Source organism: Cherax quadricarinatus, chromosome 16, assembly GCF_038502225.1.
Source record: "Cherax quadricarinatus isolate ZL_2023a chromosome 16, ASM3850222v1, whole genome shotgun sequence".
Taxonomy (NCBI): Eukaryota; Metazoa; Arthropoda; class Malacostraca; order Decapoda; family Parastacidae; genus Cherax; species Cherax quadricarinatus.
In genome coordinates, this window is record NC_091307.1 from 29,379,693 (window position 1) to 29,396,484 (window position 16,792).

The following is a 16,792-nucleotide window of genomic DNA, read 5'->3' on the forward strand; positions in this document are numbered from 1 at the left end:
TATGACCTGTCTTTGTAATACTCATTTGTGCTTTATTGTTATCTGTTTACAATAATGTTTTATCACTGATTACATCTTTGCTTAGTTAATCTTAGTTAATTTTAAGCCTGCCCGTAATGCTATGCATATAAGTGGCTTTGGCATGCTACTCTTACCTGTATTTTTTTGTACCTCTGTATGTATGCTACAAATTATAAAATAAAAAAAAAAAAAACATGTGCCTTCAGCACAATAATACTGTATACAAGAGAAGTGTAGGAACTTATATCCTATATTATATTAAATTAATTTACTTCAATTTTGTCCACCTAGACAACGTTATCTTTATTAATCCTTTCAGGGTTGAGAGGCCCTCTCCTAAACTCGTTCTCAGGGTCGAAAATTTTTTGGAAAAAAAAAAAAAAAAAAAAAAAAATTCTTATGAAATGATAGAGAATCTTTTCCCGAACATAATGACACCAAAAGTATGAAATTTGATGGAAAACTTAAGGAATTATGCTCTTGCAAAGTTAGCGGTCTTGGCGATGTTTACGCATCGGCGATTTCGCCCACTTTGAGCCTTATTTTCGGCCAATTTCAGTGTATTAGTCGACAAAAATCATATCTAATTTGCTAGAACTTCATTTTTTCTATCGAATGATTACAAGAAACCACCTATTTACTGATTTCAACTATCCAATAAAGTGGTCACAAATTGGCAAATTTGCCAATTTCACACAAATTTCAGAAGATGCCAATTTCCGAATAGGGTCCAGAATAAGCAAGACAGACATTCCTGGCACTAAAATAACATTTTCCCTGTTCATCAGTTGCATCCCCAGGCCCCTCTTACATCTCTTTTGCTTTCCACTTTGAATTTTTATTCTCACAAAAAATAGAAGATTTACTGTTATGCAGACTACTGCATTAGTGTAGAAATGGTGTAGAAATGGTATAAATAATATCAGTGCACTTGTGAAAGACTCACCAGTTGGCATGTATTGGACGCCTTGCATTTGTTTACTTTTGAAATTTGGTAAAAATCGAACATTTCTGCTACTTTGAGCTCAATTTCAAGGTATTTTTCATTATGAAACAAATCAAAATCATCTCAATTTCTGTAACATGTCTTCAATTCTATAAAATGAAACCAGGAAAACTAGAATACAACCATAAATAGCATAGGAAAATACACTACAAAGTCGCTGTTTTAAACCAAAAACACGTTCGGAGTTTTTTTTTCTCATTGTGCATCGAGTGCTGCAGGATTTTTTTTAATACCATGCACACTGACCTCATAGACCCATTCTTTCATATGACGGCCTACTAGCTTTCTCTCGCTAGATTTGAAGGCGCTAGAATTTAGGCGTTCTAGTACATCAATAACCCCGGTGTGTAAACCATACTAGTACATCAGAAACCCTGAAAGAATTAATAAACTTCTTAAATTTTATTTCTTTAGTTAGTTACCTACCAACTGTAATCCTAAAGCACTACTGAATGTTACTATTAAATTCTAATAGATAACTGGACCAGGATACTGACTACTTGTTACAAAATCCCAGTAACAGGCTGAATGCTAGAAAGGCTGTCCTTTCTAGTATTCACTGGAGATGGCTATGCTTCATAGATATCGCATTTTTTGTAACAGATTCCATGAGAGTAAGAAGGGGATTCCATGAGGGTAGGTGAAGGCTGTAAGCTTTGCTTTCACTGCGCAAATCTCCAGCCAAGGAATTTTTTTTTTTCAGGGATGACAAATAGATAAATATTACCAAGGGGATAATTCTTTCAGAATGCTCTTTCACAGCATATTAGATATGAAACCTACTTACATGTATTTAGGAAAAATTGTGCTAAATATATTTTAAATTCATAGTTTTCATCTTACATGTTGCAATGGCATATTTTTCCCTGTAAGCAGTCGAATACTGCAGAGCCAATGTTGCATATCAGAAGGAAAGGAATTCAAGCAACATATGCTCATCTAATAAGTTTTAAAGTTTACTTTTGACGTGCATTTGACAGGAATCAAAATTTTTCCTATTCCTGCAGCCTGGCCCTGGGCCAGGCTTGTCTGGTGCTAGTCTCATCAACCAGGTAAGTCTCAACTCCTTTAAAACTAAGTTTAAATTAAAAGAAACAAACATCAAAAGTGCAGAATGCTATATACTGTACAATTAAATAATATTTTACTCAGATATTTAATTCTGAAAGGAAGAATTTTTATATGCTAAGTAATACCTACTTTGCTTCTTAGCACACCACTAGTTAGACGTATGCATCAGAACACCTACAATGAACTTTGTAAGCCTGTCACTAACAGCTGCAAATTAACTTTTTACTTTACAGGTCCTGGAGAGTCAAAACTTGATACAGTATTAACATATCACTGCTACTAAACCAAGACCTTAAAATAAATCCAAAACCACCATAGAGTAAAACGGCAACGAAATGTGAATGAACGGTTTAGAAAATTGACAAGTTGATAAATGAGATACTTGTGCAACATTTGGGTATCTTTATTCTAGAAACATTTTGCAAGTCAGTGACTTCTTCAGTCCAATGTGGAGAAAGGTGGAAGATGAGGAGTTTGAGGTAATCAGTCCCTCAGCCTGGAGCTGATGTGTTCAGTCTGAATGCATCAACTCCAGGCTGAGGGACTGATTATCTCAAACTTCATCTTCCACCTTTCTTTGCATGGACTGAAGAAGCCACTGGCTGGCAAAACATTTCTGGAATAAAGATACCCAAATGTTGCACAAAAGTCTCATGTATCAATCAATAACAAGTTCTCTGCCCAGAATACATATAATAAAACTGAATCCAATAATCAATATTTGCCAAACAGGTACTGTACTATCCAGTAACTAACCACAAGCTTGAACTCTCACAAACATTGTTTTAAAAGTCTTTCCAATCCTCTTCTTTTTTTAAATTACCAAAGTGCTAGAGGCAGGGCTTGTCAGTATCATGTTGATATAACTTACTCATTTAGGTGTCTAAAGTACAGTGGACCCCCGCTTAACGATCACCTCCCAATGCGACCAATTATGTAAGTGTATTTATGCAAGTGCCTTTGTACGAGTATGTTTGGGGGTCTGAAATGGACTAATCTACTTCACAATATTCCTTATGGGAACAAATTCGGTCAGTACTGGCACCTGAACATACTTCTGGAATGAAAAAATATCGTTAACTGGGGGTCCACTGTACTGTAATGCTCAGTCTTAGTCACAGTATTATGACTCATTACTGGCCACAGAACTGAGACCTATTCCTCAAGCTCCATTGTGTATATAAAATATTTCACAAACTTGTTAAAAAGTTGCACTTGAAGCTACTTTAACATTTCTTAACAGGAACCTAGTACCATCCCTGAGACTCAGTTCTAAGAATTACAGATGTACAGTAATGCCAAGAATCCTCTTTCATATTTTTTTCTGTCTTCTTATTTCACTGCATGAAACTGTCTTTATTATTTGGAGTTTATTGAAGAGTTTTAGTCACAACCTGTATCGTCCTGCATGGAACTTAACAATTTAATGTCATGTGTTCTTCCTAAAATAAGAGCTAGTGTACTGACTGGAGTACCCTAGTAATTAACTCACCACTCTGTAGATTAGATGTCTGGTCCTGAAGCTGCAATGTTGCATTCTTGATTTCCCAAAGATCCTTCTTGATGACTGACAGGCTTGTTGCAATGGCTGTCAAGTTGTCAATAGCCACAGCTTTTGTTACTCTAGCCAGTTCAATTTTGACAAGCTCCCCACTGCCTGAAAGTACACATTTTTTTTATATACAATTTACTGGTAAATAAAAGTAAATGATCAGTGCACAAAGTACAAAAACCTATATGACTGCAACTATTGTTGACAACCTGTTGACAGCTCTGCAAGTCTTCACCCCCCATAGCCTCTTCAATCAGGCTGCTGGAGCTTTACACAATTTCTTAAATAAAATTTAAAAAACAAAACTTCATAAAAAAAGTGTAAATTCTCATATCACTGGTAAAACAATTTATATGAAAACCCTAATATCATACTTCCAATGCTAACACTGAGTCTTGTACAAGGGAGACCAGAAACAGCTGACAACATACAAGGAGAAAGATCGAGTAAGGATTTCTTCAAGCAAATCACCAAACAAATAAATCCCACAAATCCCCTACCTTCAGAACCCCACAAATCACATGCCTTCAGAACCCCACAAATCCCCTACCTTCAGAAACACACAAATCTCCTACCTTCAGAACCCCACAAATCCCCTACCTTCAGAAACACACAAATCTCCTACCTTCAGAAACACACAAATCTCCTACCTTCAGAAACACACAAATCCCCTACCTTCAGAAACACACAAATCCCCTACCTTCAGAAACACACAAATCTCCTACCTTCAGAAACACACAAATCTCCTACCTTCAGAAACACACAAATCCCCTACCTTCAGAAACACACAAATCCCCTACCTTCAGAAACACACAAATCTCCTACCTTCAGAAACACACAAATCTCCTACCTTCAGAAACACACAAATCTCCTACCTTCAGAAACACACAAATCTCCTACCTTCAGAAACACACAAATCTCCTACCTTCAGAAACACACAAATCCCCTACCCTCAGGCACACACACACACACACACAGACAGACAGACAGACAGACAGACAGACAGACACACAGACAGACACACAGACAGACAGACAGACAGACAGACAGACAGACAGACAGACAGACACACACACATACACACACACACACACACACACACACACACACACACACACACATTATCAGGAGAAGAGTGGTGGAACACCTAGAAAGGAATGATCTCATCAACAGCAGCCAGCATGGTTTCAGGGACGGGAAATCCTGTGTCACAAACCTACTGGAGTTCTATGACATGGTGACAGCAGTAAGACAAGAGAGAGACGGGTGGGTGGATTGCATTTTCTTGGACTGCAAGAAGGCGTTTGACACAGTTCCACACAAGAGATTGGTGCAAAAACTGGAGGACCAAGCAGGGATAACAGGGAAGGCACTACAATGGATCAGGGAATACTTGTCAGGAAGACAGCAGCGAGTCATGGTACGTGGCGAGGTGTCAGAGTGGGCACCTGTGACCAGCGGGGTCCCGCAGGGGTCAGTCCTAGGACCAGTGCTGTTTCTGGTATTTGTGAACGACATGACGGAAGGAATAGACTCTGAGGTGTCCCTGTTTGCAGATGACGTGAAGTTGATGAGAAGAATACACTCGATCGAAGACCAGGCAGAACTACAAAGGGATCTGGACAGGCTGCAGACCTGGTCCAGCAATTGGCTCCTGGAGTTCAATCCCACCAAGTGCAAAGTCATGAAGATTGGGGAAGGGCAAAGAAGGCCGCAGACGGAGTACAGTCTAGGGGGTCAGAGACTACAAACCTCACTCAAGGAAAAAGATCTTGGGGTGAGTATAACACCAGGCACATCTCCTGAAGCGCACATCAACCAAATAACTGCTGCAGCATATGGGCGCCTAGCAAACCTCAGAACAGCATTCCGACATCTTAATAAGGAATCGTTCAGGACCCTGTACACCGTATACGTTAGGCCCATATTGGAGTATGCGGCACCAGTTTGGAACCCACACCTAGCCAAGCACGTAAAGAAACTAGAGAAAGTGCAAAGGTTTGCAACAAGACTAGTCCCAGAGCTAAGAGGTATGTCCTACGAGGAGAGGTTAAGGGAAATCAACCTGACGACACTGGAGGACAGGAGAGATAGGGGGGACATGATAACGACATACAAAATACTGAGAGGAATTGACAAGGTGGACAAAGACAGGATGTTCCAGAGATTGGACACAGTAACAAGGGGACACAGTTGGAAGCTGAAGACACAGATGAATCACAGGGATGTTAGGAAGTATTTCTTCAGCCACAGAGTAGTCAGTAAGTGGAATAGTTTGGGAAGCGATGTAGTGGAGGCAGGATCCATACATAGCTTTAAGCAGAGGTATGATAAAGCTCACGGCTCAGGGAGAGTGACCTAGTAGCGATCAGTGAAGAGGCGGGGCCAGGAGCTCGGACTCGACCCCCGCAACCTCAACTAGGCGAGTACACACACACACACACACACACACACACAGACACACACACACAGACACACACACAGACACACACACAGACACACACACAGACACACACACAGACACTCACACACACACAGACACACACACACACACAAAGAGAGGGTACAGAGACGCAAGGAGGAACGAGAAGCAACGAAAATGAGCAGGACCCAGACACAGGAGGAAGGGCAAACACACCCCACAGAATCTCCCACCAAAAGACTCCAACCGCGACATTCCCAACGCAACTGAGCAACCTATACTACAACCCACTCACTGTTCCCTCTGCCACCAACCCCCATATCACAAACCTCACCCCAACAGCTGTCCCTTATGGGCATTCTGACCCCACCCCCATCAACACAAGCCCCACCTACACCACAGCCCCATATAGGCCCCCACCAAGGCTCCCACTCCCCCAACCCAAATATTCTTGCATGACCAAAATGATAGAAAAGAAACTGAAGGTTTGGTACACAAACGCGGATGGAATAACGAATAAACATGAGGAGTGGAACGAAAGAATCAGTGAAAAATCCCCAGACATCATAGTCACAGAAACAAAACTCGCTGAGACAATAACAGACACAATCTTCCCAATGGGATATCAGATCCTGAGGAAAGATAGAAGGAGTAGAGGGGGAGGAGGGGTTGCACTGCTCATAAAACACCGATGGGGATTTGAGGAAATGGAAGGCATGGACATGATTGGAGAAAGAGACTACATTGTAGGTACAATTAAGTCCGGAGAACATAAAGTAGTCATTGGAGTGATGTATAACCCACCACAGAACTGCAGGAGGCCAAGAGAGGAGTACGAAGAAAACAACAGGGTGATGGTGGACACACTGGCTGAGGTGGCAAGAAGAGCTCACTCGAGCAGAGCAAAGTTACTGGTAATGGGCGATTTCAACCACAGGGAGATCGACTGGGAAAACCTGGAGCCACATGGGGGTCCTGAAACATGGAGAGCCAAGATGATGGATGTGGTACTTGAAAACCTCATGCATCAACATGTCAGGGACACAACCAGAGAGAGAGGGGAGGATGAGCCAGCAAGACTGGATCTTGTGTTCACCCTGAGCAGTTCAGACATTGAGGACATCACTTACGAGAGGCCCCTTGGAGCTAGCAATCACGTGGTTCTGAGTTTTGACTATATAGTAGAGTTACAAGTGGAGAAGGTAACAGGAACTGAAGGGGACAGGCCAAACTATAAAAGGGGGGACTACACAGGTATGAGAAACTTCCTGCAGGAGGTTCAGTGGGACAGAGAAATGGTAGGAAAATCAGTAAACGAGATGATGGAATATGTGGCAACAAAGTGCAAGGAGGCAGAGGAAAGTTTTGTTCCCAAGGGAAACAGAAATAATAGGAAGACCAAAACGAGTCCTTGGTTTACCCGAAGGTGTAGGGAGGCAAAAACTAAGTGCAACAGAGAATGGAAAAGGTACAGGAGGCATAGGACCCAGGAAAACAAGGAGATTAGTAGAAGAGCCAGAAACGAGTATGCACAGATAAGGAGGGAGGCCCAGCGACAGTATGAAAACGACATAGCATCGAAAGTCAAATCTGACCCGAAACTGCTGTATAGCCACATTAGGAGGAAGACAACAGTCAAGGACCAGGTGATAAGGCTGAGGAAAGAAGGTGGAGAACTCACAAGAAACGATCAAGAGGAATGTGAGGAGCTCAACACGAGATTTAAGGAAGTATTTACAGTAGAGACAGGAAGGACTCTGGGGGGACAGACCAGATGGGGACACCAGCAAGGAATACACCAACAAGTGTTGGACGACATACATACAGATGAGGAGGAGGTGAAGAAACTGCTAAGGGACATCGATACCTCAAAGGCAATGGGACCGGACAACATCTCCCCATGGGTCCTTAGAGAGGGAGCAGATATGTTGTGCGTGCCACTTACCACAATCTTCAACATGTCCCTGGAAACTGGGCAACTACCTGAGGTATGGAAGACGGCAAATGTAGTTCCCATTTTTAAAAAAGGAGACAGAAAAGAGGCACTAAACTACAGACCTGTGTCATTGACGTGTATAGTATGCAAAATTATGGAGAAGATTATCAGGAGGAGAGTGGTGGAGCACCTGGAACGGAACAAGAGTATAAATGCCAACCAGCACGGATTCACGGAAGGCAAATCCTGTGTCACAAACCTTCTGGAGTTTTATGATAAAATAACAGAAGTAAGACACGAGAGAGAGGGGTGGGTTGATTGCATCTTCTTGGACTGCAAGAAGGCCTTTGACACAGTTCCTCACAAGAGATTAGTGCAGAAGCTAGAGCATCAGGCGCATATAACAGGAAGGGCACTGCAATGGATCAGAGAATACCTGACAGGGAGGCAACAACGAGTCATGGTACGTAATGATGTATCACAGTGGGCACCTGTGACGAGCGGGGTCCCACAGGGGTCGGTCCTAGGACCAGTGCTATTTTTGGTATATGTGAACGACATGACGGAAGGGTTAGACTCAGAAGTGTCCCTGTTTGCAGATGATGTGAAGTTAATGAGGAGAATTAAATCTGATGAGGACCAGGCAGGACTTCAAAGAGACCTGGACAGACTGGACACCTGGTCCAGCAAATGGCCTCTCGAATTTAATCCTGCCAAATGCAAAGTCATGAAGATAGGGGAAGGGCACAGAAGACCACAGACAGAGTATAGGCTAGGTGGCCAAAGACTGCAAACCTCACTCAAGGAGAAAGATCTTGGGGTGAGTATAACACCGAGCATGTCTCCGGAAGCACACATCAATCAGATAACTGCTGCAGCATATGGGCGCCTGGCAAACCTGAGAACAGCATTCCGATACCTTAGTAAGGAATCATTCAAGACACTGTACACCGTGTATGTCAGGCCCATACTGGAGTATGCAGCACCTGTTTGGAACCCGCACTTGATAAAGCACGTCAAGAAACTAGAGAAAGTACAAAGGTTTGCGACAAGGTTAGTTCCAGAGCTAAGGGGAATGTCCTATGAAGAAAGATTAAGGGAAATCGGCCTGACGACACTGGAGGACAGGAGGGTCAGGGGAGACATGATAACGACATATAAAATACTGCGTGGAATAGACAAGGTGGACAAAGACAGGATGTTCCAGGGAGGGGACACAGAAACAAGAGGCCACAATTGGAAGTTGAAGACACAAATGAGGATTAACGACGATAAACGAGGGACCGCTGTATTTAATCAACTCAAAATAATGGATTCAAGTTAGATAAATTTAGATTTAAAAATGCAGGAAAATGCTGTTCAGCTATCAAGTTGTAGATAAGTGGAACAAACTGCCGTCATCGAAGCTAACAACTTTGATGACTGCCTAACATGGGCTAGTAGGCTTGCTGCAGTACTCCTCCATTCTATGTTCTAATTTAGGAGAGCAATGGTTTAACAACAGAATAGTGTATGGATGGTATGGGCCAGTAGGCCTATTGCAGTGCACCTTTGCCCTCATCTATGAAATCAGTAGATCAGCAATAATTAATGTATGAGTGACAGTAAGTGGGAAAAGGAGGACCTAGCTAGTACTGGCCAGCAGACCTGCTGCAATACTGTCAACATAAACAAGTTGAGTGATACTGAACCCTTTCAGGATCCAGAGGCCAAATTTCAAAGTGCACACCAGTATCCAAGAATTTTCAAAAAATAATTGTTATTTTTTCTTATAAAATGGTAGAGAATCTTTTTCTGAAGGTAATAAAGCAAAAAGTATGAAATTTGAGCACCATCAAATCTAATGAGAGAAAGCTGGTAGGCCTACATATGAAAGAATGGGTCTATGTAGTCAGTGTGCACAGTATAAAAAAAATCCTGCAGAACACAGTGCATAATGAGAAAAAAAAACTCTGACTGTGTTTTTGGCTTAAAACAGCGACTTTGCACTGCATTTTCATATGGTATTTATGATTGTATTCTAGTTTTCCTGGTCTCATTTTATAAAATGGAAGAAACTGAGATGATTTTGATTGGTTTCACAATGAAAAGTATCTTGAAATTGAACTCAAAGTAGCAGAAATGTTCGATTTTTGCCAAAGTTCAAAAGTAAACAAATCATGCCACACGTCCAAGACATGTCAACTGGCGAGTCTAATATTCTTTCACACGTGAGCTGATATTATTTATACCATTTCTACACTAATGCAGTAGTCTGCATAACAGTAAATCTTCTATTTTTTGTGATAAGAAAAATTCCAAGTGGAAAGCAAAAGAAATGTAAGAGGGGCCTGGGGACATGACTAATGAACAGAGGAAATGTTATTTTAGTGCCAGGAATGTCTGTCTTGTTTATTCTGGACCCTATTTGGAAATTGGTATCTTTTGAAATTTGTGAAATTGGCAAAATTGCTAAATTCTGACCACCTTATTGGATAGTTAAAATCGGTAAATGGGTGGTTTCTTTTACTCCTTTGATAGAAAAAATGGAGTTCTAACAAAATAGTTATGATTTTTGTTGACTAGTACACTAGAATTGGCGAAAAATGGGGCTCAAAGTGGGCGAAATCGCTGATGTGTAAACATCGCTGAGATCGCTAACTTAGCAAGAGCATAATTCCATAAGTTTTCCACCAAATTTCATACTTTTGGTGTCATTATGATCAGGAAAAGATTCTCTATCTTTTCATAAGAATTTTTTTTTTTTTTTTTCCAAAATTTTTCGACCCTGCGAACAAGTTTAGGAGAGGGCCTCTCGACCCTGAAAGGGTTAACACTCGGTGTGCACAGTATTAAAAAAATCTGGGACCACTTAGTACCTTGTGGGAGCACCAGTTCAATAGAGCACCAGCTCGAGCAAACACCGGGGATTCACTGATGTCATGTCGTATATTAACACTCCTCTTTTAACCCTTTGACTGTTTACGTCTTATATTTATGTCTTACCCGCCACTGTTTCTGACGTATTTATACGCATAAATTCTAGCAGCTTCAAATCAAGCAGGAGAAAGCTGGTAGGCCAACATGTGAGAGAATGGGTCTGTGTGGTCAATGTGCACCATATAAAAAAAAATCCTGCAGCATGCAGTGCATAATGAGAAAAAAAAAAAATTTTTTTTGGATTAAAACGCCAACTTTGAGGTGTATTTTCGTATAGTATTTATCATTGTATTCTCGTTTTCATGGTCTCACATGATAAAATGGAAAACATATTACAGAAATAGAGATGATTTTCGTTGCTTTCACGATGAAAATGACCTTGAAATTGAGCTCAAAGTAGTGGAAATGTTCGATTTTTATGAATGTTCAGGAGTAAGCAAATTACACCACAAGTCCAATACACATCAACTGAGGAGTCTAATATTGGCCAAAAACAGGGCTCAAAGTTGGCGAAATTGCCGATGCATATACGTCGCTGAGACCGCTAACTTCATGAGAGTGTAATTCTGTGAGTTTTTGACCAAATTTCGTACTTTTGGTGTCATTACCATCGGGAAGATTCTCTATCATTTAATAAGAAATTTTTTTTTTTTTTCCAAAACTTTTGCAACAGAATGACAGTTTCAGAAAGGGGCTTGCGACAGTCAAAGGGTTAAGAGGAAAGTGATGCTGACCCTGAGTTTTGTGGCTTGGAGATGGATGTGGCCACAAGTGATCGAGGAAATATCAAAAACCTCAATAATAACCCATGTGAAACATTTGTGCACCATCCTTTCAATTTTGATACCACTGGTAGCATCATCCTGCCAGAATGTCCTATAACCTATGCCCTAAGTAAAGAGAAACAATTCTGGAACGTATAATACGTGTTCGGCAGGCTGGGTGGCTGTCTGGCTGGCTTTGTGTCAGGCTGCCTAAATGACTGACTGTTTCTATCTCTTTCTGTCTCTATCTCTCTATCTCTCTGACTGTTTCTATCTCTTTCTGTCTCTATCTCTCTTTTACACAGTTAAAAGAGGAGTGTTAACATATGGCATGACATCAGTGAATCCCCGGTGTTTGCCACGCTGTTTGCTCTAGCTGGTGCTCCCACAAGGTACTAACAGTCCACTTTTTCCCAGTGATATGAACCAAAAGAACAGTAAAGAAATTACTCTCCAGATCATAAAGGGCCAAACAAAAGTTACAGTACCAGAGTCAGAAATAAAGGAAGCCAGGTTACTAGGATCCCATGGTAGAAAAAGTGTTATGCTTAGATTCCACTCACATGACAAGAAAAAAGACTTAATAATTGCATCTATTAAAGTAAAGAAAGAGGTATACATAAACGAGTGTCTTACCAAAAAATGTCAGAACCTCCTGTATAGTCAGAAAACTTAAGCGGGAGAATAATGACGCAATACACCAATGCTTCACATGGGATGGGAAAATTCTAGTTAGGAAAACAAATGTAGGTCAACTGTACACAATCACGAACGAGAATGATCTATCACGATTTCTCAGGGATACTAATCTTACAGAGAATAACTAAACAATGTCCAACTTAAAAGCCTACATAGTGTAGTGTATGTTTTGCTCCATTATTGTTCAAATTTCATAGTACAATCTCTTAGTAATTAAATAATCAACTACCTCATTATGTGATTTTACTAGTAAGCATAAGTCACCTTATGTAATTTTCTTATTTACTATTGTTTGCTTAAATATTAGCTGAATTGATACTTTCTCTCTCCATATTACTACCTCATATTTTTTAAATACTATTAATTGATATTACTTACTAAAATTAATAATTAATTACCATTTTTACTATCAGTACAATTTACTGTTAATATTTTTGACATCATTTAATTACCATTACTTGTCTAATTACCATAACCTGTTTTAATACCACATTTACTATCTTAGAGTATACTTAAACCTTAAATGGTCCAAACGTATATACAGGAGGGCCCCACTTATACGGCGGGTTAGGTTCCAGGCTACCGCCGTAAAGCGGAAACCGCCGTAAAGTGGAACACCCTTTTTTTCCACTTACAAATGCATACAAACACTAGATAACAAGTTTACACTAACATATATTATGCTAGCAATAGAACCAGGCATCAAAAAACAATAAAAAAGTACAATACACACATAGTGCACTCATTACTTACCTTAAAATATTTATAGTCTTAATCTAGGGTGAGACAAGTAGTATTTATTGTAAGAAATCAAGTGTGGTACGTATGGTAGTCAGCCAGGCTACCATACCAGGCCAACCCACCCACACATACTATTCTATGATATTTAAGCATCCCAGAGCGATAAAATGTATATACAGTTCACTCATTACTTACCTTAAAATATAGGGTGAGATGAGTAGTATTTATTGTACAAAATCAAGTGTGGTATGTATGGTAGTCAGCCAGGCTACCATACCAGAGAGAAAGAATGAGTGCATGAGAGAGGACAGGCGCAGAGTTATGTAAACAAACCAGGCGAAGGTAAGTTTTGTAAACAGTGTACACGTCTGGTTTGTGTACAAGTTACATTGTGTACAGGTTGTCTCTACATTGATATGGTAGAATAAATAAAGAAGAACACTCCCATTCTCATGTAACATCATTTTGAGAAGAAATGATGCTCTGAGTGAAGGTAATGGAAGTAAGTCACTCTGACTTTTTTGGGTTATCCTAGGTTCTCTACACATATGTTATTATGTATTTATGTTATGTATCGTGTTTATTATATAATTTTGAAAAAAATATCACGGATGGATTAATGAAAATGTGTATATTAACGTAATATACAACATTTAATGATACAACGAGCTCAGACAGCGTAAACAAACAAACTGAACAGGTTGTGGACGATCACTCGGTCAGGCAAAATAGACGGTATTAATACGTGTCCAGTTTTAGTTCATTCATGTACATTTGTAAGAGTTTGTGAAATTTTTACCTCATAATATTTTTATTATTATTATAATAATTAAATCACGAAACAAATACTCTTACACTGTGTACAAGTTAGTACAGAATTATAGCTATAAAGTGAAGGCATACGAAAGGAATATTTTTCTACAGTTATCCCTAGTAACAGGTGACGGGCTAGAGAAAACGTAATTCTTCCGACACTTCTACAAACCATTTGATAAACATCTCATATATATTTGTATAAATTTTTATACTGTGGGTGCATGTATCATGTTTGTGTGTTACATAATGTGTTTCTTATATAATTTTGAAAAAAATATCATAGATAGATTAAGGGAAATGTCTATATTAACGTAATATGCGACATTAATGCGCCCAAGAGATTATTATTACTATTATTATTATTATTATTATTATTATTATTATTATTATTATTATTATTATTATTACTGCATCAAGAGTAGAGAGACTCTTAGTGATTTTAATGTGTACCTACATGCCAGCACAGTGTGTAAGTTTATTTAGGTACAGGTGTACACAAGTTTAATTATCAAGTACAATACATATAAAATATACAATAACTTTAAAACACTTGAAATTTTGGAAAGTTTCCAGACATAATAAGATGTGCTCAGGGAGAATGTAAACAAACTCGGTGGGCCGCTGTGACCGTATTAGAAAGACAGGTGGGGGGAGCCGTATAGCGAGTCTTGGTCATAATTTGAAATGTCCGTATTAGCAGAACACCGTAAAGCGAAACGCCGTAAAGCAGGGCCCTCCTGTATACGTTTTTTCAACATCTGAAAGTATGTAAAAAAATGTAGATCTTTTTTGTTTTACATTTGAAAACGTGTAAAAAAACTTTTATCTACATTTTTTTTTTGTTACATTTGAAAATATGTTTAAAAAAGTAGATCTACTTTTGTAGCACCACGAATTTGAACGTCGATTTGTTTGGACCGTTTAAGGGTTAAATACCTTGTACTGCCAAGTAACCTCTAGTATAACTACCAGTGCAATATTGAATCCAAATAACTGTTCTTAAAATTTAATACTTGAAATAAACATTACTTTTTCACTTTATTTTTGCTAGTTAATCTTTTTTTGTAATTATTATTACTTACTAAAATTTTATTAAACACCATATTTACTACCAGTCAAATTTACTTTTGTACATTAATCATTATTTTATACTTTTCCTAACATTTTGTTGCCAAATTTTCAAGTTTGTATATTCAACTCCAACCTTTATATTATCCTTTGTACCTGTCTACCATCTTACTATCTTATTATAACCAAGTCACTGCCATTGTTATTTTTTACTTGTTATTCTTTTGGTACTTTAATTTGTGAATTTTTTATTTTTTATTATCACACTGGCCGATTCCCACCAAGGCAGGGTGGCCCGAAAAAGAAAAACTTTCACCATCATTCACTCCATCACTGTCTTGCCAGAAGGGTGCTTTACACTACAGTTTTTAAACTGCAACATTAACACCCCTCCTTCAGAGTGCAGGCACTGTACTTCCCATCTCCAGGACTCAAGTCCGGCCTGCCGGTTTCCCTGAATCCCTTCATATATGTTACTTTGCTCACACTCCAACAGCACGTCAAGTATTAAAAACCATTTGTCTCCATTCACTCCTATCAAACACGCTCACGCATGCCTGCTGGAAGTCCAAGCCCCTCGCACACAAAACCTCCTTTACCCCCTCCCTCCAACCCTTCCTAGGCCGACCCCTACCCCGCCTTCCTTCCACTACAGACTGATACACTCTTGAAGTTATTCTGTTTCGCTCCATTCTCTCTACAGTGGTCCCTCGTTGTTCGTAATTAATCCGTTCCTGGAGCCGTTACTATAAACGAAATTTACGATTTACGAATCAATTTTCCTCATAAGAAATAATGTAAATACAATTAATCCGTTCCTGACACCCAGAAGTATTAAAACAAAAAATTTTTTAACATGAAATATGCATGTAGTACATAAACAATACAATGGGAAATGATGAATGAAACATTAACAGCATAACACTTACCTTTATTGGAGATTCTTCTTAGTGTATGGGAGACTGGAGGAGGAGAGAGAGTGGATTGTTTATAGTTTGGAAGGGGAATCCCCTTCCATCAACACCTCAGGTACCATTTGCTTTTCTGGGGTTGCTTCTCTTCTCTGTTTCTTAATGCCACTAGGACCACCTTGAGAGTCACTGGAGTCCTGTCTCACAAAATAACTGTGGAGAGAGCTCTGTTTCTGGCATCTCTTAAACACTTCCCTAAAATGGCCCAAGACTTTGTCACTGTACATGTTGCCAACCTGGCTTGCAACAACCTTGTTAGGGTGATGTTTCTCCATAAAGCTTTCCATCTTACCCCACATAGTAAAAATCTCTTAAATTTCTGAAGAAGGCACCTTCTTCCATCTCTCTTCCTCCTCCTCTGCAGCAAGATTCTGAGCTGCGATGTGTTGCTCTTCCTGCTGAAGCTCTTGCAGCTCCTCAATGGTGAGCTCTTCATTGTGGTCTTCCACCAATTCTTCCACATCCTCCAAACTCACATCCAACCCCATGGAACTCCCCAGTGCCACAATTGATTTTACAACAGACATAGGCTCACTAGGGTCAGTCCCAAATTCTTCAAAATCCCTCTTGTTGACACAATCTGGCCACAATTTTCTCCAGGCAGAGTTCAAAGTCCTGGTAGTCACTCCCTCCCAAGCCATACCTATAAGGGTTATGCAGTGGAGGATGCTGAAGTGTTCTCTCCAAAATTCCCTTAGGGTCAAGTGAGTGTCTGTGGTCACAGTCAAGCACCTGTGAAACACTGCTTTTGTGTAGAGTTTTTTAAAGTTTGCAATAACCTGCTGGTCCATGGGTTGGAGGAGAGG

At 39.7% G+C, this 16,792-nt stretch overlaps 1 protein-coding gene across 16 annotated transcripts in view; it reads right to left on the minus strand.

Moving 5' to 3' along the window:
- The window catches only part of LOC128688974 (prominin-1), a 1,112,830-nt gene that overhangs the window by 302,460 nt on the left and 793,578 nt on the right, over positions 1-16,792 (minus strand). For all 16 annotated transcript variants that reach the window (XM_070085551.1, XM_070085543.1, XM_070085554.1 and 13 more), the window contains one exon: positions 3,591-3,755. In XM_070085551.1, the coding sequence (XP_069941652.1) occupies positions 3,591-3,755 (165 nt within the window). The remainder of the gene's footprint in view (positions 1-3,590; positions 3,756-16,792) is intronic.